The sequence below is a fragment of the Scatophagus argus genome, chromosome 7 (assembly GCF_020382885.2).
Source record: "Scatophagus argus isolate fScaArg1 chromosome 7, fScaArg1.pri, whole genome shotgun sequence".
NCBI lineage: Eukaryota > Metazoa > Chordata > Actinopteri > Scatophagidae > Scatophagus > Scatophagus argus.
In genome coordinates, this window is record NC_058499.1 from 18,104,671 (window position 1) to 18,127,715 (window position 23,045).

The 23,045-nt window shown below is 41.6% G+C and overlaps 3 protein-coding genes across 3 annotated transcripts in view; all 3 read right to left on the bottom strand.

Annotated features, from left to right (window-relative positions):
• Positions 1-538: 538 nt before the first annotated feature.
• Positions 539-6,136, bottom strand: panx2 (pannexin 2). Its single transcript, XM_046393468.1, has 5 exons — positions 5,613-6,136; positions 3,070-4,175; positions 2,596-2,731; positions 2,134-2,319; positions 539-1,778 (listed from the first exon to the last, which is right to left on the bottom strand). The coding sequence occupies exons 1-5, from the start codon at positions 5,839-5,841 to the stop codon at positions 1,459-1,461; spliced, it is 1,977 nt and encodes a 658-aa protein (XP_046249424.1). The 5' UTR covers positions 5,842-6,136; the 3' UTR covers positions 539-1,458.
• A 3,951-nt stretch (positions 6,137-10,087) lies between these two features.
• Positions 10,088-15,783, bottom strand: mlc1 (modulator of VRAC current 1). Its single transcript, XM_046394373.1, has 12 exons — positions 15,559-15,783; positions 14,911-15,213; positions 14,252-14,341; positions 14,027-14,080; positions 13,814-13,915; positions 13,561-13,662; positions 13,339-13,410; positions 13,150-13,266; positions 12,967-13,023; positions 11,825-11,947; positions 11,489-11,650; positions 10,088-11,212 (listed from the first exon to the last, which is right to left on the bottom strand). Exons 2-12 carry the CDS (start codon positions 15,169-15,171, stop codon positions 11,132-11,134), a joined length of 1,221 nt encoding a protein of 406 aa, XP_046250329.1. The 5' UTR covers positions 15,172-15,213; positions 15,559-15,783; the 3' UTR covers positions 10,088-11,131.
• A 3,962-nt stretch (positions 15,784-19,745) lies between these two features.
• btbd11b (BTB (POZ) domain containing 11b) overlaps positions 19,746-23,045 on the bottom strand; it is a 61,131-nt gene continuing 57,831 nt past the window's right edge. Inside the window, exons 12-17 of the mRNA XM_046395094.1 lie at positions 22,235-22,340; positions 21,887-21,989; positions 21,283-21,364; positions 21,122-21,190; positions 20,857-20,970; positions 19,746-20,637 (exon numbers count right to left, since the gene is read on the bottom strand). Of these exons, the coding sequence (XP_046251050.1) occupies positions 20,428-20,637; positions 20,857-20,970; positions 21,122-21,190; positions 21,283-21,364; positions 21,887-21,989; positions 22,235-22,340 (684 nt within the window). The 3' untranslated portion in view covers positions 19,746-20,427. The remainder of the gene's footprint in view (positions 20,638-20,856; positions 20,971-21,121; positions 21,191-21,282; positions 21,365-21,886; positions 21,990-22,234; positions 22,341-23,045) is intronic.

Consider the following 23,045-nt stretch of genomic DNA (forward strand, 5'->3'; position numbering starts at 1 on the left):
TGTCTTCTACAGTGGATGTCATATTGGCATGTAGGTCAGTGCATAAAGTTCCTGTATTCATGTGTGTAGCTGCAAGAAATGTGTATGAAGAGGTTGTGGTAGGCACATGTCCCCCTTGTACCCTAACTCATTCCCGCTGAAAAGTGCTAACATACCTGATATGCTTGGTTTTACTACGAATAACAGACAGACTATTCTAACGATTTATTCCTTCATGGTGGATGTTAGCACAATGTGAGACAGGGCAGAACTACGGAAAGAAATTTAGATTTCGTCAGAGGCTGCAGATGACAATCCGAAGCTTATCAAGTAACAAACCTTCCAGTGAGGAACGATTTAACATCTACTCACCACTGCATTCACTTTACATCACAACACTCCCACAAGAAGCCAGCAGAACACAAACGTCACACACTCTACCAGTGAGTTCAGTTCCATTCATCAAATTAGAGCAGCTAATAAAGTCTTCAAGGAGTAAACACCCATGCAACTCCCTTTTCACTAGATCTCATGGATATCCAGTACCTATTAGACAAATCAGAGCCATATTGTAGTTACACGTCACCTTACAATGCCACACTTTCATTGCTTTGTCTGTTCTTTTGTTGTTCCTTAATACAATACGCCAATTTGCCTATTATTAATGAAGTGCAAATATATTCAAGATCTGAAAGGCCTACATATTTCCTAATCAACAGTGAAATGGCAATGATAAAGCCGTGAAATGTGTGTCATATTTTAAAAACCCTACAAACACTAATACCATGTCTACACACATATAGCATTCTGTGAAATAGGATGCTGCAAGCGCATACATTATTGCCACACATATATTGTGATCTTTTGCATATTACTTGTGCAGATCTCAACAACTGTATTGCATGAGCTACCTTTCTACTGGGCTATTGGGATAAAGGGACTAAGCGTTATCATATGTGTTTAAAATACATTTTTGTTTGAAGCCGTAAAACAGTCCTCTTTGCAGATATGCAAATGTATAAGTTTTTTTTTTTTGAAAGCTCACTCATCTCTCATTGCCGCTCATCATCTCTGTAGGCCTTTTTCAAAATAGCTGTCTGATCCTGCACTGTAGCACCCTGTTGAATTATATCGCTGCTGGTTTTGTTGGAGGGTGTTCAGCTGTACACAGTCATCCTGAGACATGAATGTGACATCATTTCCTACAGTAATACTCTGGTCAACATTGTCAAATAAACAAACTTTTGTCTTATCATCTCTGAATCATTTTCCTCAAGTCCTTCAGCTTTAATAACTACTAGAGTCCCACGTAATTTTCACACTGTCTAATTTCTGCCCAATCCACCCATCACAGCAGTGTCAGTTAATCTAAAGAGTAGAGGTGGTTGTTGATAGGAGGTGATTGACATGGTGGTCATGTGTGCAGAGTGTAGTATTGGGGAAAGAAATCTCAGTCAGCGTTCCTCTTTTTCTTGATCTTCAACATTCTCCAGCAGCAATGAGTTCCCCAGGTCTCTCTGCCAGTCTGTCTCTACGGTTTTCTTCATCCTCCTCTGCCTCAAAGAGAGTGTGATGTATACTGAGCAGCTGATGCGTAGGGGCTCTGGTCAGGGGTGGAGGCTGACACTCAGGGTTTTCCGTCTGAGTGAGAGGCTCCCTTGGCGGAGGAGAGGACTTGGGACTGAGGGCGTCCTCGCTGGAGGGAGGGTTCGGGCTCACGCCATTTACGTAAGTAGTAGTGGGCAGGGTCACTGTAGAAAAGGCAGTGTTGGTCGATTCCGGAGAGCATACCTTAGTTTCTGAAAAGACAAGAAGGAAATACAGGACAGTGTATAGGAAGACAGGAGAAAGTCAGTGTTCTGTCAAAGGTGAGCAATAATTGCACAGCATGAACTGAAAGCTAACACTCATTCCCAAAACAGAGAGCATTTTTCTAAGTTGGAATGTGCTCTCATTTTGCATGTTAAAACCATACCAACATGTTGAAATAATCCTGCCCACGGCTTGAACCAAGCCATGGTTGCAGGCATAATCGAGATACAGCTAGATGAGATGGAATGCTGCATTTATTTTTGAACTAATAATGCTAAATTCCCTCAATATTTCACCCAAATGAACAAGAAACAACAGGAGCAAAGGAGACATCAGGCCTACCTGTAATTGCGCCAGACACATGAACTATAGTGTGTGTGCCTTCAAGGTACACTGTATCCATGTTGTGCTCAGAGGGTAGAGGTTCTGTGGTTGTGGCCTGCACCTTGGGCTTACGAATGGTCAGCATATATGGATGGACGTCCAGAGAGAAGTTTCGAGTGTGCTTTTTCTCCATCCCACTTAGATCTACAATGAGAAATGAAACGTAAAGAGATAAAATATTACAGCACAAAGACAGGCTACCCATCCAAAGTATGCTTACATACCGTGTAAAGGTGTAGGGAACTGCAGAGTTATAATAGTGATAATAACCTGTGGTCGTTTCACTAAGCAATCCCTCTCACATACAGTCATTTGTTCTCTTCCATTGTTAATATAAGAGAAGGCCAATAGAACAAAATTAAGCAGAGCTCTAAATGAAAATGTCACAGACTTACTGTTCATAGTAGGCCTACTTAATACCTTTTGTTGCAGAATGTTGTGTGCTCTTGCTATCCAGAAGAGGTGCAATGAAGCTGTCTGCTACTGTCTTTCTTCTGAGTGGTTTGGGTTTTTCAGGCTTGGTGTTATTTTCCAGGCGTGTTAGGGTGAGGGGTTCCTTTACAAGAGACAGAAAACAAGAACAGGTCATTAAATCATAGCTTCAGCTACAGTTAATGTATCCACAGGCAGTGATTAAAGCAGCATTGAAGCGAGTACTAAATGAGGACCACTTTGTGTGCCTCTTCACCAAAAGAAACCCTTATCAAGATTAAAACATCTTGAAAAGACACACAGTCCACGTTGAATGAACTGCTGTGCCCCAGTGAACAGGTTCTTGTAGAAAGTATTATTTTGAAAGGACAGTAGGTTTGGTTGATGCTGAATGAGCGATGGTGAACTGAGACATGGTTCTAGTTGGTATATAGTATAGTTCTTCTCTGGCACCCGCCTTACCTTGAATGGCTGAGGCAGAGGATTTGAACTTGGCATCCATTTAATCTTCTTGCGGGACCGTTTGATGACCAGCGGCTCCCCACCCATCTCTCCCACTCCAAGATCCATATTGGGATCAATTGTCTGTATACCAGAGTCCCTCACAGTGGGTGTAGAATCGTGGTTGGATTGTGCAAGTGCAGCCAACAGCTGCCTGACCACATTGTCATACATGAGGTCACTCTCATTGGTGATGAAGTCCAGCCGATTGAGCGACTTGATGTGGTCCCTGTTCTCATTGCAGAACATGGCCAGGATGTTGATATCACAGAACTGAGACTTCTGCCACCGTCGCCGTGTTTTAATACCCACTTTATGCAATTTGTCAAACACAAAGTTGGACTTGCGCACCACAAACAAGTGCAGCAAATTAACCAGGATGATAAGGTTCATGGTGCAGAGCAGAGCAATATCTACTGCAGCCATGATGCGCTGCAGCTGCACAGCAGGCAGCTTACAATTAACCCTGAGCTTCAGCTCTGCATAGCTGCTAATGTCTGGGGGCTCACCCAGTGCACAGGTGAACTCATTCTGCCTTTGACGGGCATAGTAGGCGCTCAGGTAGGAAATGGGGATGGAACTGAGGCAGATAATAGCCAGGTGACGTGCCAGGTAAAGCTTGGCCAGAAAGTTACTTTGGCCTCGTCTCTCCAAATATTTCTCAAACAGATTCTGCTCAGGGCTTTTCTCCTTCTCTGCATTCTCTATGATCTCCCTCCTCTCCCTCTCAGTTATGCCAGGTCCTTTGGATTGGATCTGCTTCTCGATCTTTGGGGCTCGGCCCTCAGCAGCTCGATGATAGCAGTTATCAATCTCTTGAAGCAGGAAATTGAGCTCTGAAGTGAGCCGTGTAGATGCAAGAAACTCCCAGCCCAAAGCAGGAATGTACATGATTCCAGCGAAGGCCAGCAGGGCATAGGGCAGGAACTTGTGTTCAAATAGTGAAGGCCAAAGGTGAGACTCCACACCAGGCACAGCATCCCGCAGATCCGTCCAGCAGTAGCCTCTTGCGTACAGCGCCTGGTCTCTAGTAAAGTTGTGTGGTGTGTAACAGTATATGGACTCCTCTGAGGAAAGCACAGACAGAAATAATCAGCCATGCATTACTTCAACAAGCTGGATAATTTTATCACAATATCACAATATAAATAAATTATTAGCATTAATTATTAGCATACAGAAGAATTTTACAGTTGTACATCCTGGGTCCTGTTTTCACATTTTCATCCATCACTCCTGTCAGCTCTGGTATTTGCTCTAAAATTTTATTGGCAAGATTTGGCAAAATAAAAAATCTGCATGACCCAATTAAACATGCTGTGAGGGGTCAGACAAACAGGTTTACAATTTTATCTTAAACACTTATTTGAAAGTATAAAGGTTAAAGATAACTGAAGTGTTGTAATCATGCATTGTATTGTAAAAGTGCAGACAAATACACTGTGAGTCAAGAATTTAACTATTCAGTAGCTCTGTATAGCACAGATGTTGAAGGCAAAAAGTAAATGCAACTTTAGGAAAGAGCTTGCATCTATGTGACCCTATCTGACCTGTTTCATTTTTATATGTACTTTATCTGTACTGCATGAGAGTCTTTTAGAATAATATGTTCAGCCCACAGCCCTGTATGTCTTTATAAAGCTGCTCTTTGACATGACAGAAATCCTTGCCTGGCTCAGATGGAGCAAGTGAGAACACTCCTTTCTGTCAAAGCTGTGCCTCTCAGTTCTGTGTCCACAGAGTATGAATCTAAGTGGCTCAGGGTAGCAGCAAATCCACTTTTAATCTTTGAATCTGAGTGCAGTGACATTTGATGCATGTTTGTAGGATGGCATTACCTTGCTACACTCACAGAGGGCAGGAAGCTCTCATTGTGCTGAGTTACCTAAAAATTGTTTGGCAAAGCTCTAAATATCACTGTAAAACACCCCAGTGAGGGAGAACTTGTCTGAACACCCACATCTTTCTGCTGCTAAAGTTAAACACTCAGTCCCAGATGGTTAATGCTGCTATGCAGAGTCTGACTCAGCAATGAACAACATCTCTCCCATCCATCGTTTCCTGTCTTTCTTACCAACACCTTCCTCTTCCCTATAATCTATCCCCTCACGTCTTTAGAATCTCTCCAGCCTCTCAAGCTTTTCCAGCTCCTTCTCCCTCTGTCTGCTCCTCCAATGCACTTGTCGACAGCTCTTCTCCTGCCTAATCTCACAGAAGATAAAAGCATTGCACCAATAACTCAAGAAGATCCTACTTAACATATATAGACTTCTACAACTGAGCTCCCTAAACTTTTATCACATTGTTGTGGTGAGACTTTTGGTGTATCTGTGGCTTTTTTTGTTGGTTTAAAGGAAACAAAGTGCACCATTTGTAGACCTGTGCTGGATTCTGTCACAAACTGAATGGGGTCAAAAATGGTAGGAGGGGTAACAACTGCTGCTGTAACTGAGATGTGGCAGTTTACTGGGGCAGTAAAACATTTCTAGCAGTAGAGGTCTCACCTGCAAAGTTCCTTGTGAAAACGAGGGTGACCAGCAGAATGGGGATGATGACCGTCCCTATAGTAACAACACGATCAAAGGGCAGCTCGAGTTTGAGCTGCACCATGAGGCTGGCCAGTGCCCCGCCCCTCTCATCCTGAGAGGAGCCTGGTAGGATCAGCTCCTTCAGCTTCTCGCCGGCGAGTAGAGCTGTCGCCATGTCTAAGTTCTGATCGAGGATGTTCTGCATCACACAACAACAACCTCCCTTTGGGCCTAAAGGGGAGACGAAACACTCCCTGCTGTTGTTAAATACTTCTTAACACAGTGTGCTATACTGGCACACACACAGAAATGTGTGGCCTACTTCAGCCCCTGTCGCCATATGTGGGAATGAAGCGGGTCATACTGTGCGACCTGTGTTCTTCAGTGCTTTGAGTTTTCTACAGTTTGCCACAACTTTTTTCTTTTCGAAGGACAGACATAATGTTTAGAAGCACACCACTCGCTCTGGCTCTTCTGTGTGCATCCTTTTGTTTTGGCCCATCTCTACAGTGCCTGTACACTCTGTGTGGCAGGCTGAGGAATGAGCTGAGTTCAGGAGGCGTCTTCGCATTCCCCAGGGAGGGAGACTGCTGGTTGAAGTTGGGTTGTTACATTAGCTTCAGTCAGGAGAATTCCTGACCACTCCTTTCCTAAAAGACAGATGACCAGTTAGGGCGGAACAGTATGTCCAATTTAATAAAAGTGCAGTACAAGAACAAGATGCCATTTCTGGGAACTTGTGTATGATAGATAATTAGTGCAACATCTCACACCTTCCTCAAGGAGGCTTTCTGTTCCCTTCCAACGTTCTCTATAATGCAGTCATATGGTTGTGGACAGCTAATCCTCTCTCTGTGACCAGTGGAGTGTGTCAGTGTGGTTACCTCTGAGGAGGACGTTTGTCTTTGATTGAGCAAGGACACTAAAGGGCACATTTATTCTCTTGGGAGTATGCTAAAATGAAACTGACTGAAAACAATTTATTGAGTCAGTGCAAGTGCACGTGTGCATAGGTACATCAGCATGCATAGTGTACAGTAACTGTGCAGGGATGAATTGGCATCTGCTGCATGCTCATTTCACTTGAAGGTTATGCGAATGTCCTTCAGGAGGAGTGTGAGTACATCACCTCTTCCCATCAACAGTATTCAGCCTCTCTTTCCTCCTCTTTTTCCTCTCTCCATTACTCCCTCGGCCCTCCTCTCGCTTTCCTCTTGTTACGCAAACACACAAGCTCATCTATGACATCCTTAAAAGCAGAGTCATCCAGTCCAGGACTGCTAAGCATACTTAATATTTTGGGGAGTGGAACCTTGAGACTGCACTTCCACAAGTACAGGGGACAATTAGTGTCCTCTGGTCAGCTTTATAGCACTCTCTCCCACATGGTGAGAAAGATCCTAAAGACAGGATTTCTTTGAAATTAAAAAAAACAGTATTATTCAAGGCTCTATGCAGTAATGCAAGAGAACAAGATGTCCCTTGTGAGATGACATAGTACAGATTGTATACTGTTTTGTCCAACTACTGCTTGGTGGCAATCAAGACAACTTTATCCACATCCTCAAACACTGTCTCAAATATGAGGGGAAATAAACTTTGCATGATTGATATTTAAAGGGGCAGCATCACATTTTTGGCGCTCGGTTAGAGGCTGCACTGTGAGCCACTGGCATTGCTCCAGTACAACAGATAATGCCCTTCATTTGGGCGATGCTACCAGTGTTTAGAGAGGGAAATCCCACAGTCTTTGGCTACTACAGCATCACGCTTGGCTGTGGCTGAGTACAGCTGGCTACAAAGAGACAGAGCTATGCTCCAGAAGCTGATCGAGAGGAGCCCTATTCATTCATTATGAATTAGATGATCGCTGAAGAGGGAAGAACTTTTAGTAAACTGACACTCAGACATTTAGAAAATACATCCGTCCAGATTACTGTAACAGACTAATGGTAAATTTTAGAAACGTGTGCAGTTTTCTACTAATAGTGACACAGAAAAAGACCGTAAAGTATGCTCAGTTTCCTCACTTTTGACTCATCAGTAAGTCCCTATGGGAACACTGCAGGAACATTTCATCAGGGTGAGGAGATCATTATGTCCTAGTTAGCTCGTATTGAGCTCAGATGTCTGTCACTGCTGTCTCCTAACGGCTCTGTGAGTCCGACACACTGGCAGAATCTCAAACCACACTTCCATCAGAGGCACTGCATCGCAGTGAACCGCAGCTTCCCGCAGATGACGATCCGTTTCAGCACCTGAGCAGAGGATAGCTCCCCTATAGCCAGCCAGAGACGAGCTGCATCAAGTGTAGAGATGGAGTGTGAGTGTGTGTGCGCGCTGCTCCGTCTGTCTCTGTGTGTGCGCGTGTGTGTATGCGTGAGGACAGTCTTTGCCCAATACCTGCACCAGCTGTCTATCTGTCCACGCTGGAAAGGACGAGCAGCGGAAAAGCCACACTCCCGAGCTGTGTGCCTGCAGTAGGGGAAAAATAACAAAAATCCACTCACCATGTCTCGGCGCTTCTCCCGGCACGGTAAGAGTTAATCTGCAGTGCGGGCGAGCAGCTACAGCATGTATCCGAGCACACCGGTTTGTTCCGCCTTCCCCCCACCAAGCTTCCCTTCCATCCAACCCCTCTGCTCTCCCCTCCCTGCCCTGCCTCTTCCTCAGAAACAAGGGATGATGAGATAACGCATTAAGATTCTCCAGTTCATCACAACACCTCGCTTTTTATTCCCGCCGTTCACCGGTGTCGTGTAAGCAGAGGTGCTGAAAAATGAATTCAATAATGTTGCAAAGAAAAAATAAATCGATGTCCTTCTAATTCTGGAATCTTTTTCAGAGGGTTGCCATTGGATTGTTACAGATGTAGAGTCCTGAATGGATGTTACTGCGATGCTTCTTTGCATATTACAGTCACGTTTGTGATCTGTTTAAAATCTGTTTGGGACTAAAACTCGGCTTAATAGCCTACCGACTGCCGCGATTCAACTCCTCTGTTCGATCAGTCTACAACCTAACTACAAGGTTTTGACAGGCTTTTAGTTTCCTATTGATAGGTTTATTCGGCCTGCCCATCATCCGTGATAGTAGGACTAAAAACAACGAATGGGAAACATGTCTGTCATTCAAATTCACGGGGTGTGGCGGGCATCTTCTCGTTAGGGGATCACACAGCGGGCATATACCCGACTTGCCTCAAAGTTTGAAATAAAGTAGAGCCTTCTGCAGCTGGTAATGGAGGAGCCCTCCTTAAATTGCGTCATCCTCTTGGAGTGGGGAGTCCAGAGAGCTCTTTCAGAGGGGAGAACATCGATAAATGAACTGCTTTATTAAAATTCATTCGTTAGCGCTCTTGCCGAATGGCACAGTCTTTAACTTCCCCTCTACATCACTGCTGAAGAGGGACAGTGTCACAGCAGCATGGCAGGCTGGTTTGTAGCCTCCAGCGGTCTTTGGCTCTCTGCTGGGATTGTTGTGGTGATGTGAGAGTGCGCGCTCTCGATGGATGTTCTTCAGCTGGACTGAGCATCAAGTCGGTGTTCCTCAAGCCGGTTTCCGCCGGTTCGGGAAGCCCCACCTCACCGAGTCTGCTCTCTCTCTCTCTCTCTCCCTCTCTCTCTCTCTCTCTCTCTCTCTCTCACTGTTAGCATCGGGATCTCGAGATCTTGGTGATGTTCATTTATGAGATATGATGCATCCTCTTCTCTGGGTGGCATGAAGAGTGCAAAATAATGCAACAACAAGTAACAACAAAATCCGCATTTCCTTTCGTTATAATGTGTTCAGCACACTTCTACAGTCTATTCCAATTCAATAGTCTACATCAGCTCTGCTGTACACACAGCTTTAAATATTATATCATCTTGTGTTATGTGTTGTGTATTACTGAGGTCACAGTCCAAGGTGGTGTTGTCCTGGCCTGTATAATACTGAATGTTACAAACACTGAAGAATATATTATATTATATTATATTATATTATATTATATTATATTATATTATATTATATTATATTATATTATATTATATTATATTATATTATATTATATTATAGTAGACTTGGTGGCAGAACAATTGAGATTATTAGATTGTTAGATTGCATGTACAGTTGCACTGAGTGCAAACCAAAACTGGCTGAGACGCTGTCTGTACAGGCATCAACACCTTGGCCTCTGGTATAATACTTCTAGTGAATGCTGTGTTTGTTCAGTGTGTCATCTAGGCCCTTTGAGGTATCATCTTAAGGGAGGGAAATGACTCCCTGTTAATAGGAATATATTGTGTTCAGTGTCTAACACAGAATGGAGAAGAAGGATAGGAGTCAATTAAAAGAGGAAAGAAATGGCGTCAGTTACCAATGTGGCAAATACATTAAAGTAAAACAACGATGAGAACACCATCCAAACAAGAAAGCAGAGGTGTGTAGATTTTTTAAAGTAAGCACATATACCAATATAAATCACCAACTGTTCATACAGCTCAGTCTGACATTTAAACATAAGATAACAACAGAACAATATTTCCTTGATGGTTATTTCAGAATGCAGATAGTTAGTGTCATTTGTCTTGTATGTATTTGTATTTTATCTTGTCATTCACACAATATTTGCAGATTGTTTAAGTGTGCAACATTCCGCAATAGAAAAAGTGACCACCAAACATAATACACATGTTTACATACAGTTAATAGCAAACATTTTACTTTTCAAAATAAGACAGAATTTATGTTAAAACTCTTTACATCAGTTAATAATGCATACAGCATCCAGGTGGTTCAGTTCTCTTGTTATAAACTGTAACAAACGACCACTACAGCAGCAATGTACACAGGAAGACACGAAGAGGCCTTCCTCTAGAAAAAAAGCATGTATTGCTAATTGTCTTAATTGTCTTTGTAGGGATATAATAAATGAAAACAACGATGCAATAATATTCATTGAGTTGGATGTATTTTGGCATGTGTATGTCTTTTTCACCCTATACAGTACAACCTCGACGATAATGCTGACAAAACAGCCTCATGCATTAAATCCAAAATGAATTTAAATGCCTGCATATAGTGTATTGAATAAAGTTAAATCTCTCAAGTCATCATAAAAGTTTGTGTTTAAGTGCTCAGAACAACTAACTAACTAACCTGATTGTTCATTGCACCAGTATGGTGTCAATGTAAATATACTTGTGCTTATTTAACTCCAGAGGATGGTTCAATACCCAGATCAAATAATGCCACTCTTCGCTACAGTAAGCAGGAAATGATTATAAAAACCCAGAAAACAGACATAAGAGCAAAGTGCTCAAAGCATGTTCTATGCAAATATCTACATCAAAAGAAATAACAATTCATCTCTGAATAAATGTTCACAGCTATTTCTTTCTTCCAGTGTTCTTTGTCAGGATTGTACTCTTGTGCTCACAGCATATGGGGTTTGTTTTATCTCTCGCTTTTCCATTTTTCATCATCAACTTCTGTCTGTATTGGAAGGCTGCTCATTGGGCCATTTGGACCACTACTGCCTTCCAGGCTCTGTCTTTGTCAATGTCCTGCAGCGTTCCATTGGATGCTTGCTGCTGAGGAAGCAAAACAGGAAGAGAGAAATTGGAGATGAGAGAGATGAAATGTGAAAGAGAAAAGGTAACAAATCAGTTAGATAAATGATGTGTCATTTTCACGTTTGACTGTCATCATTCCATTTACATGAGCTACTGCTGATGATTCTAACATACAGAATAGATTTAAATCGACCATTTTCCACATTCTCAAATGTCTTTTGTTGGACTTAGAATGATGGACAAGGCGAGAAAAAGACTGGATTTGACTATTTGTGTCTCTTGCTTCTACCTTACCTCACAGTAATGCCTCGAGGAGTTCATGCTGTCCTCGCACTCCGGAGCCCCCATGCGGAGTTGACTCTTGTAGGAGGCACAGTGCACCACCGTGGCTGAAGTTAGAATTGCCTGCACCAGCAGCAGCACCATCAGAATCAGCAGTAGGATGTCATAGGATTGCTGGGCAACACACACACACACACACACACACACACACACATGCCCACACACACAAAGAGGAAATTAAATGATTTTGCTGTTTCTGTAAAGTGTCATGCAAAAGGAGCTCAAGGCTTGAGAGATAAAACCTGCACATTGCGCACTCTGGATACATTTTCACTTCACTGAACTCACCTTGGCTGGAGGCACATCATGCAGAAAAATTTCAATAAAACTGATCACACTGCAAGAGAGGAAGCCGGAGGCAGAAAAGAGCAGAGGAGATGTCACGCTGCTGATGGCAATCAGCACCTCCACCTGAGAGACACCAGGAAGAGAGAAAAAAGAGGAACTGAGAAAGAATGTTGGTCGACCCAGAAGTAAAAGGATATCGACTCAGTTTGTATAAGCAAGGAAATTTTGTAGCCTAACAATAATAACGATTATTCTTCCTCAGCAGACACCCGTCCTAATTATTGTTCATGAGATGCATAAAGTAAGTAACTTGATTCCTAAATCACTTAGATCTTAAGTCGGCAGAACAATCCAAAGTTAAGGAGCTGGAGTGAGGAACAACCAACAAATCCTGATCGAAAGACCTTAGAGACCTACTGCTTACACAGGGCTGCAGTGGATTCCTAATAAAAGCAGGTGCCTGACCGTACAGGGAGTCTGAGAGATCCGGGGGGGCTAGTGAAGAGAGCTGCTGAGGCAAGTAAGGACGGAATAATACTAGTTGTGTTTTGCAGTATTTTTCCACTGAAAAAAGCAATCAAAAAACAAAACACTTTGTTTGTCAAGAATCAGTGCTGGTCCATGTTGATTCTCAAATTTCATGAAATAAGAACTTTGAACTGTTTTGTAAGCTTTAAACTGCCAACCAGTCTCTGATAGAGTTTAAGTAAACTTTGCTACATTTTGTGTTTTCGATGAGATGTGTCTGCTCAGCAAGACACATCTCATACATACAGGAAATACCTTCAAAGTGGAGAGAAAGCACAAACAAAACAGGTCCCAGGACAGAACCCTGGGGAACACCACAATACATGCATGTGTATATACATGCAATTTACAATATACACGTAATGCCCAAAGATATAATGTGAGACTCTAGTTCAAACTAATACTTTCCTCCACCTATGGCTGAGTTAGTATGTGAAAAAGCTTGATTTGCAAAGTCACAAAGTTGATCAGTATTTGAAGTCTAACAAAGACTGACAGATTCAAATATATTACTTTAATTGATCAGATCCACTCCTTAAAACAAACATGAAGCCCCTTTTATTGAGCATTTGCAAGACAGAGGTCCAACAACTAGAGTATTGTCTAGTACTCACCAGACACTTGTTGGGGTATTCTGACACAACATGACTGGCAATAGCACTAGGAAAACACTGCAAAGGATAAAGGATCAGACACAAAGTTATGTAAAAATGCTGGTGATGGAGGGCATCTGAGTTATCATTCTAAGCTGAAACCTGTGTCATAATGAAAAGCAAGTTTTAGTAGGAGAAACTTACAGCCACAAGAATCCAGAAAAATGTGACAGACAAGTACGGGCCAGGCAGCAAAGCGTCCATGTTGAGCGCAATAATTCCTCCAAATACAGCAGAAATTCCTACGATTACTTCAATCACCTATTGGAAACATTTTTGAATAAGAGTTGATCTGACAGAAATATCACAGCGATAATACTGAAGACTACTCACAGAATATGCTTTAAGGAGTCGAGTGGGGAACACCGCAGGCGTTATAACCACAGGTCTGTCATATGACATCGGCTAAAAGATGCATTGGAAGATTGAGTGGCATTAGGATGGAAGAGTGAAGAGAGAAGGCAAGAAGATTAAGAGGGTAGAGGCATCACTGGGGGAATAAAAAAAATCAATCACTCATACACAACACACACACACACACGAACATACACACACCTTCTTGTGGCAGCAGCAGTCTTCTGCAGAGCGGGCTGACAAGATGACAGTACTGGCCATCAACACCTCCAGCAAAATCATCAAGATGAGGTTAAAGTTGATCTGAGAACAGACAGAACGGGAGGAAGAGCAGGGACACAGCAGCAGATGGAAGATCGACGGAGAATAAAGGTTTATTCTGAAGAGTAACATGATGTGCTGATGTGCAACCATAAGATTGGTAGTTTTCATCATATGGCTATGATGGATTTACATTGACAGCAGAAGGGTTCAGGACCAATTTACATCCAAACCAAACCAGGCATGTTGTTGTCACAGCAAATGTTGACACATAGACGACCTGGAAATCAGACACCTTGAAGAGACATGAAATCTTCATTAGTATAAAGCCTAAAGGAAACTCAACTAAAAATCCATTAAAACACAATTATCTCTTTTGCCCTTGGAGTGTTCATTGTTTACTCACCGCATCATGTCTGTTCTTAGCTATGGCAAAACTGGCTATCGCTGCAGGCAGGCCCTGTGAAGAACAACAGCAAATGAGCTGACGCGTTTACCTATTTAGCAGAAATGCTGATGAAAATTAGGTGTTACTGGCCTTTTGACACAAAAGTCTAATCTAAACAATCTGTGAAAACCCATTAAGGTAGAGCTGCATGTGAATGTGACCGTGATTACGATGGTCACTTACCGCGCCTGCAGCACAGCGTAGGTAGTCCATGGCAACAGGAAACACATTTCCCAGGTACAGAGAAAAACCAGATGTGATGAGCAGACTGCCCTGAGGATGCACACACATGCACATGTGCAGGCACACACATATACAAATACAGACACTCATAAACGTAATCAAGAGCTCAAGACTGCACAAGAATGCTGCACAAGAAACACATTCAGACACCTATTTAACAATAACTCTTATATCATAAATCTTATGTGTCCAGTTAAGCAGATATGTCATAACACACCTTACAGACAAACTGCTGACATTTAAAATAGTGACAGGGACCTCCATCCATAACTACTTATGCAAAGTTTGGATTTGATTTATCTGTTATTTCAGAACTCTGAAGAAAACTCTGAAGACCTATTTCCTCTTTTTTGATATTGTAGCACGTAGATTATTTAGGACAATGCAATGGATTAGAACTTGTACAGTCTAGAGACATATTGTCTTATATTTCTCTTTACCTAAATATGGAAGTGCAAAACAAGATTTCTTGTTGCTGCGATCCCACTCAAGAGTGGAACACTTGTCATCACAACTTTAGAAATTTGTGTTACAAACTAAACAGATACACCCTGTAATGTGCTTCCTTTGTGCCTCTCCCTGGTCATGTTTTCTCTCACCCCTATGAGGACACTGTAGAGCCAGACTCTGTAGCTGAAGCAGGGGTGCTTTAGAGGCTCCGGCTGGGCCAGCTGCAGGTCACTGGCCCTCACATCCACTGTGTAGCTGTCCCGTTCGGGCCTATACCGCTCCCCCCTGTCTGTCTGTCGTCTCTCGGCTCCCCTGTCGCCCCGTCGTCCCAGTGTCCCAGCACCCCTCTCCAGAGTGGGCATGTGACTGTAGGTGAACTCCTCTCTAGCTGAGAGCTCGTCGCACTGCATCACTGAAATAGCTGGTGGCTAACTTCAGTGAGAATTACAGCCCTTAGAGAAAGTGGGAAAAAATCAACTTGTGTAAGCTGCACAAACTCAGAGTTTTTGACCTGTTTAAACATGTTTCTTCAAAGCTGTTCCCATCAACAGGAGTAAGTCTGTTTAGTCTCAAAATATACATGGAAACTAAAATACTCCAACATGGGAGTTTAGAAATAAAAAACAATGAAAAGTGCATTAAACTAAAAGTAAAATGAGCCAGTAGTTTAGCACTCATGCATTTGTCTCTCCCCAAAACAACACCCTCCTTTTGGTCTGCCTGAATCAAGAGGACAAAACTAACATCATCTTCCTCTTGTTCTCAGCATCTTCACATGTTGCTCCTTCCACACTCACCTGTTGCTGAGTCTCTTGCAGAATCTCCCAGAATATTGTCCAACAAAGATATCCCTCAATAACTGAGATCAAATCACCAAATGGAAGACAGCTTGTTTTTGTCTGCAGCTCCTTCTGCTCCTCATCTCTCTAGCTCACACTTACACTCTCTTTCACCCCTACTCTCCTCCTATTTTTTTCTCTCTCTCCCTTTACACGCTGTTTCTCAGAAACAGTTCTGAAAAGTTTTTTTGAGTCCTTCAAAGCGTAGAGCTAAAACACATGGCTGTTGTGCTGCCAGCCCACTTTGTGCCAAAGAGAGAGCGCCTGTGCATGACAACAAGGGGAGGATGAAGGGGCTCGCGCTGGGGGCAGAGTTAGTAGGGCAAACATCCTCTTTACACTCCCATTTGTTCATGCACACACATGCACATCAACCCACTCGGAGAACTGAACAAAAGACACTGAGAAATGAACACATGGCAGTGCTCAAGTCATATGTTTAGAAACCCTGTTTCTTTCATGAAAAATGAAGCAGCCACAGGGACAAACTGACATAAACCTCATCATGGACAGCGTCAGACAGTTGGTTTTTGCCTAAATAATTGAATGTGTCCCCCTGTGGTGTTCCCCTCATGACTTCCCTCTAGTTGCAGTTCACAGCCCAGTAAATTAAGATGCCCAGCAGTGCTTTAGAAAAGAGGCAACAGAGACATTTCCATGGCTTAATCACATGGTCTCTTGTCTGACACAGCTAACCTGAGGGGTAATTTCTACCCAAAATAACACTGTCCTAGCTACTCATTCGAGAGTGAAAGCTTATTGGATGACAGCATTCTGTGAGTGTGTGTCAGTGTATAAGAATGCACATGTATGTGCACGTCAGGTTTTCATTCAGTCTTTAACGCAGCGGAGCATTCTCAGCTCAACATTGTTCCTGGGCGGCGGTAACCATGGCGACTCCTTAACAAGTGCTGTCACCCCGTCCCTCGCCATTCTAATGTCTCCACACACACACACACACACACACACACACACACACACACAAACACACAAACACACACTGCAAATACCATTCTCACTCTAAGAGAGACAAGTATTTGTAACAGTTCTCTGGAGACATTTAAGGGGTTCTGAGGAATGCTGATAAGATCAGACACAATTCAATATTTGGGAATGTAAAAAATTGCAAAAGGGCTGGTTGGGCTGGATTGTTTACACTGAGTAATTTGTGTAGATTGTGAGAGTTTGCCATCTCATAAATGAAAAAAATCATGGAGCCAAACAAACTTTGGGTAACCCTGCTGCCCTTGACATTTTGTGTCAAATAAAGACAAATGAGAATCACTGTCATGTTTGGTACTTGGTTTCCACCTTAGCAGGATGACACAAAGCTCAAGACAGTTTTTTAACAACTGGTAACATGCATTTTCCCTTTTCCTCACATACTCACATAATTTGGACAACTTTAATTCTTTCAAAATAAAATGCATTCAGTGAACACAGACTTCAATATTCAACGGGTCTTTTCAAACTCAACCACCAACAAGACTTTGTGTACAGTCAGTTTTGTACAGATTTACATACTATTTTAAAAACTGTTAAAGCTATGTCCAAAACCTAAGATAACACAAAATGATAATTTGCAACAGTCTGCTATATCTATATATAAGATGAAATAAACTCTTGACTGGGACATGGAACACCTAGAAGCTACTTTAATTCCTCTGAGACTTCCACAAAAGACTTAACAAATAACAAAAGACGGAGAACAAGGCAAAATCCAGAACATTTTGTGACTGTATGCCATGATGTTGTGGTTCCAGTCGGAGTGATCCACAGTCCATCCCAGGATCATGTCACCTTTTTTTCCCACCTTATTTTCCATTCCACATCCCCAAAACGGTATTCTCTTCCTCATGGAGACTGAAAGTTTATAACCACTAGACACCTGAACAGTTGTCCCTCTTGGACGTAATGAAAGGTGGAAGGTTGTCAGGGATGCATCAGTGGCCACATGTTCAAGACAGTAATGACAAGGACTGTTGTTTTTCTATGTCTGCAGATACCCTCTACATGTATGTGACTGTGTAACGGAATAAAGCCAGGGAATTAGTCTAGTAATAGCAAGCTATAAATTCTTTTTTTTGTTCAATGTCAATAGTGATGTTGATCATAATTCAGCCTGTTGGTGATCTTTAGGCATCATGTGAGTGAAAAGAGTTGCTGTTGGGCAGAGCTGATCTTGAGATACGTGTGATGTTTTTTAATCTCAGTAATGCATTTGGGATATGGGATTAACTGCTGTGCTGAGGTGTGTGGCGGTAAAGAGACATTTCTGACCAGTTCTTAAAACTGAACAGTAAATCATTTAATCATACAATGAATGTCTGTTATTTTACATCTGAACACATCGCACGTCTGTGTGAGTAGTGCAGGAATTCTCTTCAGCGGCATCTCATTGACAGCGGCTCTGTATTGACCACATGCAAGGTTTTCACTGCTTTGCTTTTGCCCAGCAGAGAGCAAGGCCAGGTTTGTTTTCTCTGTGGAGCTTTGATTCTTTCTCCTTTAATGTATGATTGATTTTTCCCTCTGATTTGCTTTACACCTGTCTCTATGTCTCCTCGTATCCCAGAATTGTGTAGAAAGACCCAAAAGCTTCTCTGACGATCCAAAAAATACTTTGATTAACATAAATAAATATAAAAAAACACTGTTACTTACCTAATAAAGTGGAGCTTAAAAAGAAATAAAAAGCATTATACTTTTCTTTCTCCAAAAATCAGTTGCTAAATCGTAGTAATAGAAGTAATAGTTGCTAAATAAAACTCTTTTTTCATTTTTTTTCTTTGGTCTCAGCCGCCATTCAGTGATTGCTCTTTCTGATGCAATCATTGACTGTATGTCAGTGCAACATTTCTAGCTATCTAAGCCTGTCTGAAAACCCCACTACGGTCATTAAACACAATGAGTAGCGAAGCCTGCTATCTACTTCAACTAAGCTATCTGCCTGAAGCTACCTGCCTGAAGTTAACTTTCTTCATAAAGTTATACATAGACTATTGAGACTTGCTGTAAGATCATTCATTGTAAACTAGCAGTAACTAAAGCCTTTCCAATCCAACAATAAAAAAAGAGTACACAACTTCCTGTTAGCAGTCCCCACTAACTAGATGATGTGCTGCATTTTGTAGATGTAACAATAATCATTATATGACTTCAAATATGTCAGTGTCGATTTAAGATGGTGACTATTAAATGTTCAAAATTGCAAATTACTATTAGAATTGCTGTGTGAATGAGTAATTTTCCACTGGAAATGTCTTAGCTATATTTTAGCTACCATATGTTAGAAGAGTTTATGAACTATTATTACAGCAGTAGGTATACAGCATACAGATGATGAACATTACATGCACTGACATTTATGACAACATTTTGTCTGTTTTGTAGCACCAGGTCTTTTCATTTCTTTTCTTTTCTTTTCTTTTCTTTTGTGAATGACCTGTCAGGCTGTTATCTAAGACTGCACTGACATCTGTGCATTTGGGTGCCAAATTAAACCACCTTCCAGCTGAGATCTAACCTTTATGCTTTGGAGAACAAAATAATGACAGGACAGCCTTCAAAATTTTACATCAAACAGAATAATGCATGTCCACTTGTGAGAGGTTTTCAGCTAGAGACTACTGAGATTTATAATATTCTTTATATTAATTTTTACAGGGGAAAGATAAATCAAGTCACACACAACAAGTCATATGGTTTCAGCTGACAACATTATGTTCCCAGTTCAGGACCTTCAGTCCTGGAGACTCTTGCGTACAAAATGATAAAACCATTTGACTGTTACACATTTAGTAACTCATGCTGATGACGAAAACATTCTCACGCAGCTTGCATTTATATAAGTGTGAAAGCAGTTCCTCAATGTATTCTTCTGACAGTTCAAACAGAAAAATCAACACACAGTCATCCCTCTGACATGCAACATTGAAACATATATTGAAAAGATGAGCTTTTTGTTTTATACAGCAATATCCAACATTAAAACACATGAGAAAACATCTGTGAATATATACATTAACTTACATTATCAATAGCTCTGTTTCTTATAAACAATATTTACACCATAGTGAAGGGAGGAAAAATCCTCTTTCCCACCCAGTTGCCTGAAGTCACATGACGAAAGTCCCCCCAATTGCATCAGTCACATCACGGGAATTTGCCAGTTGTTTGTTTTGTTTGGCCTTATAGTTTAATCAGCACAGATAATGCTAAGTGATGAACAAATATACAAATTAATTACTCTGTACACGTCCACAGCAAATAATAACAACAAGAGGAAGCAGTTCTTCCTCACAACCAGGAAGGGATACCCTGATGGCCTATCACATTGTGCTGAGTTTGGTTGTTGTCTCAGCACACAGAGCCATGCATTCAGATGCTCTTCGTGTTGCGGATGATAGCGAGTCTTCGCCACAGTCCCACCTGATCTGTCCAGTGCAACACGTAACAAAGTGTGCTACGCAGCTGAAACAATCTTGCTGAATGAGGGCATTGTTACAGTGATGTATGTCATTGGCAAACTGCGGCATGATGATGGATCTTATGACAGTCAATTTATGTTACTGTAATTTATAGTTGACAGGTATCAACAAGGCAGACAGACAGACTTGTCACCATCTGTGCTAAGATAACAAGAAGCATATTAGTAGCTGATGAGTTTCACAGAGACAAAGACTGGAATTGGACAGTCCTGCAAATCTCATTTTTCACTTTTCCTTTTAATGAGCCGTCATTCAGATACATCTCAACACTGTGTCACTTCTCATGATGTCTCTCTGATAAATATTGTCTGTTTTTACACTCAGAAAGGTCAGGATATCAGACGATGGATCCCTTGGAGGAGGACAGGTGGATGGACTGAATGCGAATGGCCAGGGTTTTCTCCAGGTTCTGCAAGATGTCACAGCTGGGACTATCTGGAGGTGAGTCGTACAACAACTGTTTGAAAGGCTCCAACTCAATCAGGATTATCATGTTCTTTAGGAAGTAGCCCTCTATATAGGATGCCAAGTCAGGAGCATCGAGAAACTGTGAAAAAAAAGAGGATGAACATTGTTATTTATTACTGAAAACTTAGAATTTTAACAACATATCTTCAAGAAATTACAGAGCATCAGATCATCAGCTCAGAGCAGAAAGATTTAAGTTCCATTTATTTTTATCCAAAATACCCTAAATTGCATTGAAGCCTTGATGGTTTTTGTACTGTGCACTAGTATTAATGAAAATTGTAGTCGATTTTTGCACCTTAGTGTGGTTGTAGATCTCCACACATGTTTCAGTGTTAATATTCTTGGAGCAGATAATCTCACAGTGCCTCTGCAGCGCCTCCAGCTGAAAGAACTTGGCCGCAGAGAGAAGCTGGAAAAATCATGAACTAAAATTAGAGTTTAGAATCTGTTTTGTATCGGATAACAGACAATGAAATATACCGTACATAGGTGATCCTAACATTCTACAATTGCTTTGTATTGCAATAAGCTGGTAGCGAAAGCTGTATTAATGACCTAACCTCCATAACATCAGTGTTCCTGATGTGCAGAGCTTCTGTCCCTCCACAGTAGAGATACTGCATCACAAGCTGAAAAAGAAGAAACACGTAGGGCACAGCTCCGATACAAGGATAAAAATAGTGCGAATTCATGAAGGAAGGACTATGACTGTGTGTCTCACCTGAAAAATATGATATTTGACATTGCTGATTTCAATGCATGTGTTTTCACCACAAGGTCTGTTTGCTAGAAGAGTTTTAAACCTTGATCAAAAGCAAAGAGATAGCGAGAGAGAGAGAGAGAGAGAGAGGGAGAGAGAGAGAGAGAGAGAGAGAGAGAGAGAGAAAGACAGAGAGAGAGAGACATGTAAAGAGAAAAATCACAGGAAAGATTAGCCTTTTTGGTATCTTATTCATGTGTTCAACACGGTGAATTGCATGGACAATAAGCTTGGAATTATTGTACAGCAATGAGTTAGTTTTAAAATTAGAACATTACATCAACAACACATTTTAGTGATGTGTAATTTCTCTTCAGTCACTTTATGACAGGACTGATTGGTTATCATCAATGAAACATGACATGGGAATGAAGAGGACATTCTGTCAAGATCCTGGGGGGCAGGAAAAAATGATTTTATGGATCAGCAGGACAAAAGGTATAGCATTGACATCACATCTCACCAGCGTCAACACAACATGCCAAGTGTTTGCCAATTGCCGCATGAATTAATACATCTTTTCATATTAAAATGTGTTTGGAAGTCAGTGTTTAAGTAAGTGTACCTGGTGGAAGCTGTGAACAGCAGGACTTTATGGGCGTAAAAAGGCTTCCCCTCTACCAAAAAGGTCACATCTGACATCTCTTTATTGTTCAGAAAGTGAGGATCTGAAAAACAGAAAAAAGTTGTTCTTATTCTGATTATCATAAAAAACAAATAAGGTGTCCAACATTTTCTGTGCCTGTCTCTGAACACTAGGTGGTGTTATGTGTACTTGCCATTTTTGCCACATTACGCATTCACATGTAATTGTACATGAATGCTTTTGTGATGCCATAATGCTGTGTTTTTACATTATTTAACAGTATAAATTTCTGAGTAATGAAAATAAAATAAAAAAATAGGCTCTCACCCAAGCGTGACGACTGCTTCCTCTTGATCTCTGCCAGTTTGGGGATGGGGTAAGGGCCATAACACTGGGTGAAGATTGCAGACAGCTGCTGGCTGATCACCTCATTCTGACAAAACACAGACAGAGGGAAGCTGCTTGGGCGGGCTGTGATCAGTCAACATCTACGATTTCATGTTATGCAAAAACAAAGGCACTTACTGTAATGATCCTCTCCTTCACAAACATCCTCAACACAATTATCGGCACAGTGAGAGAGGTTAAACTTCCGCAGCCCTCTGTCATGCTTAGTATTTACTTTATTCAAGCATTTGTTCCAATAAGCCACATATTCATAGATATCTCACACCTTTGACAGGTGAATATCAGGCTCATTTTTAACCCCCATGATCCTCAGAGATTACTGTAACAAATCAAGCTACTATGGGAGTGTGAGAAAGAGAAAGACAGGAGAGTGAGATCTCCTTACTCTTAAAACCTAACTTTGCTCTTGTGTTGTGCTAAAACTGAAGGAGAAGGAGGGGCAGAAGCATTCAGCTGCAGCTGCCGTACACAACCCTACAAGCCCCACATGTGTAGTCAGGCTGCCTGCTCTTACTGAGGCATGACGTGAACAAACAGCTATTAACAGCCTCCTATTCCACCTGGAATAAATATACATTTCTGTAGCTTCCCCCACATGCTCTAGTCAGATACAGTTTGTGATTGTGGGAGCTGGATAGAGATAACCACACACCTGCGGTGCACAGGCAACAGAGGACATTAAATGTTTTGTGTTCATTTCTTTTCAGTATGTGGTTGTTCTTTTACAACA

What these genes read in the sequence shown, in the direction of transcription:
- panx2 (XM_046393468.1), bottom strand. Translation starts at nt 5,841, where the DNA reads ATGCAGAACATCCTCGATCAGAACTTAGACATGGCGACAGCTCTACTC. An exon ending in CTCTGCCTCAGCCATTCAAG is followed by an intron (nt 2,732 to 3,069) that starts GTAAGGCGGGTG and finishes TCTCTTGTAAAG; the next exon opens with GAACCCCTCACCCTAACACG. An exon ending in TGTGTCTGGCGCAATTACAG is followed by an intron (nt 1,779 to 2,133) that starts GTAGGCCTGATG and finishes TTGTCTTTTCAG; the next exon opens with AAACTAAGGTATGCTCTCCG.
- mlc1 (XM_046394373.1), bottom strand. Translation starts at nt 15,171, where the DNA reads ATGCAGTGCGACGAGCTCTCAGCTAGAGAGGAGTTCACCTACAGTCAC. An exon ending in CTAAGAACAGACATGATGCG is followed by an intron (nt 13,916 to 14,026) that starts GTGAGTAAACAA and finishes TGTCTCTTCAAG; the next exon opens with GTGTCTGATTTCCAGGTCGT. An exon ending in GACTCCTTAAAGCATATTCT is followed by an intron (nt 13,267 to 13,338) that starts GTGAGTAGTCTT and finishes TGTTTCCAATAG; the next exon opens with GTGATTGAAGTAATCGTAGG.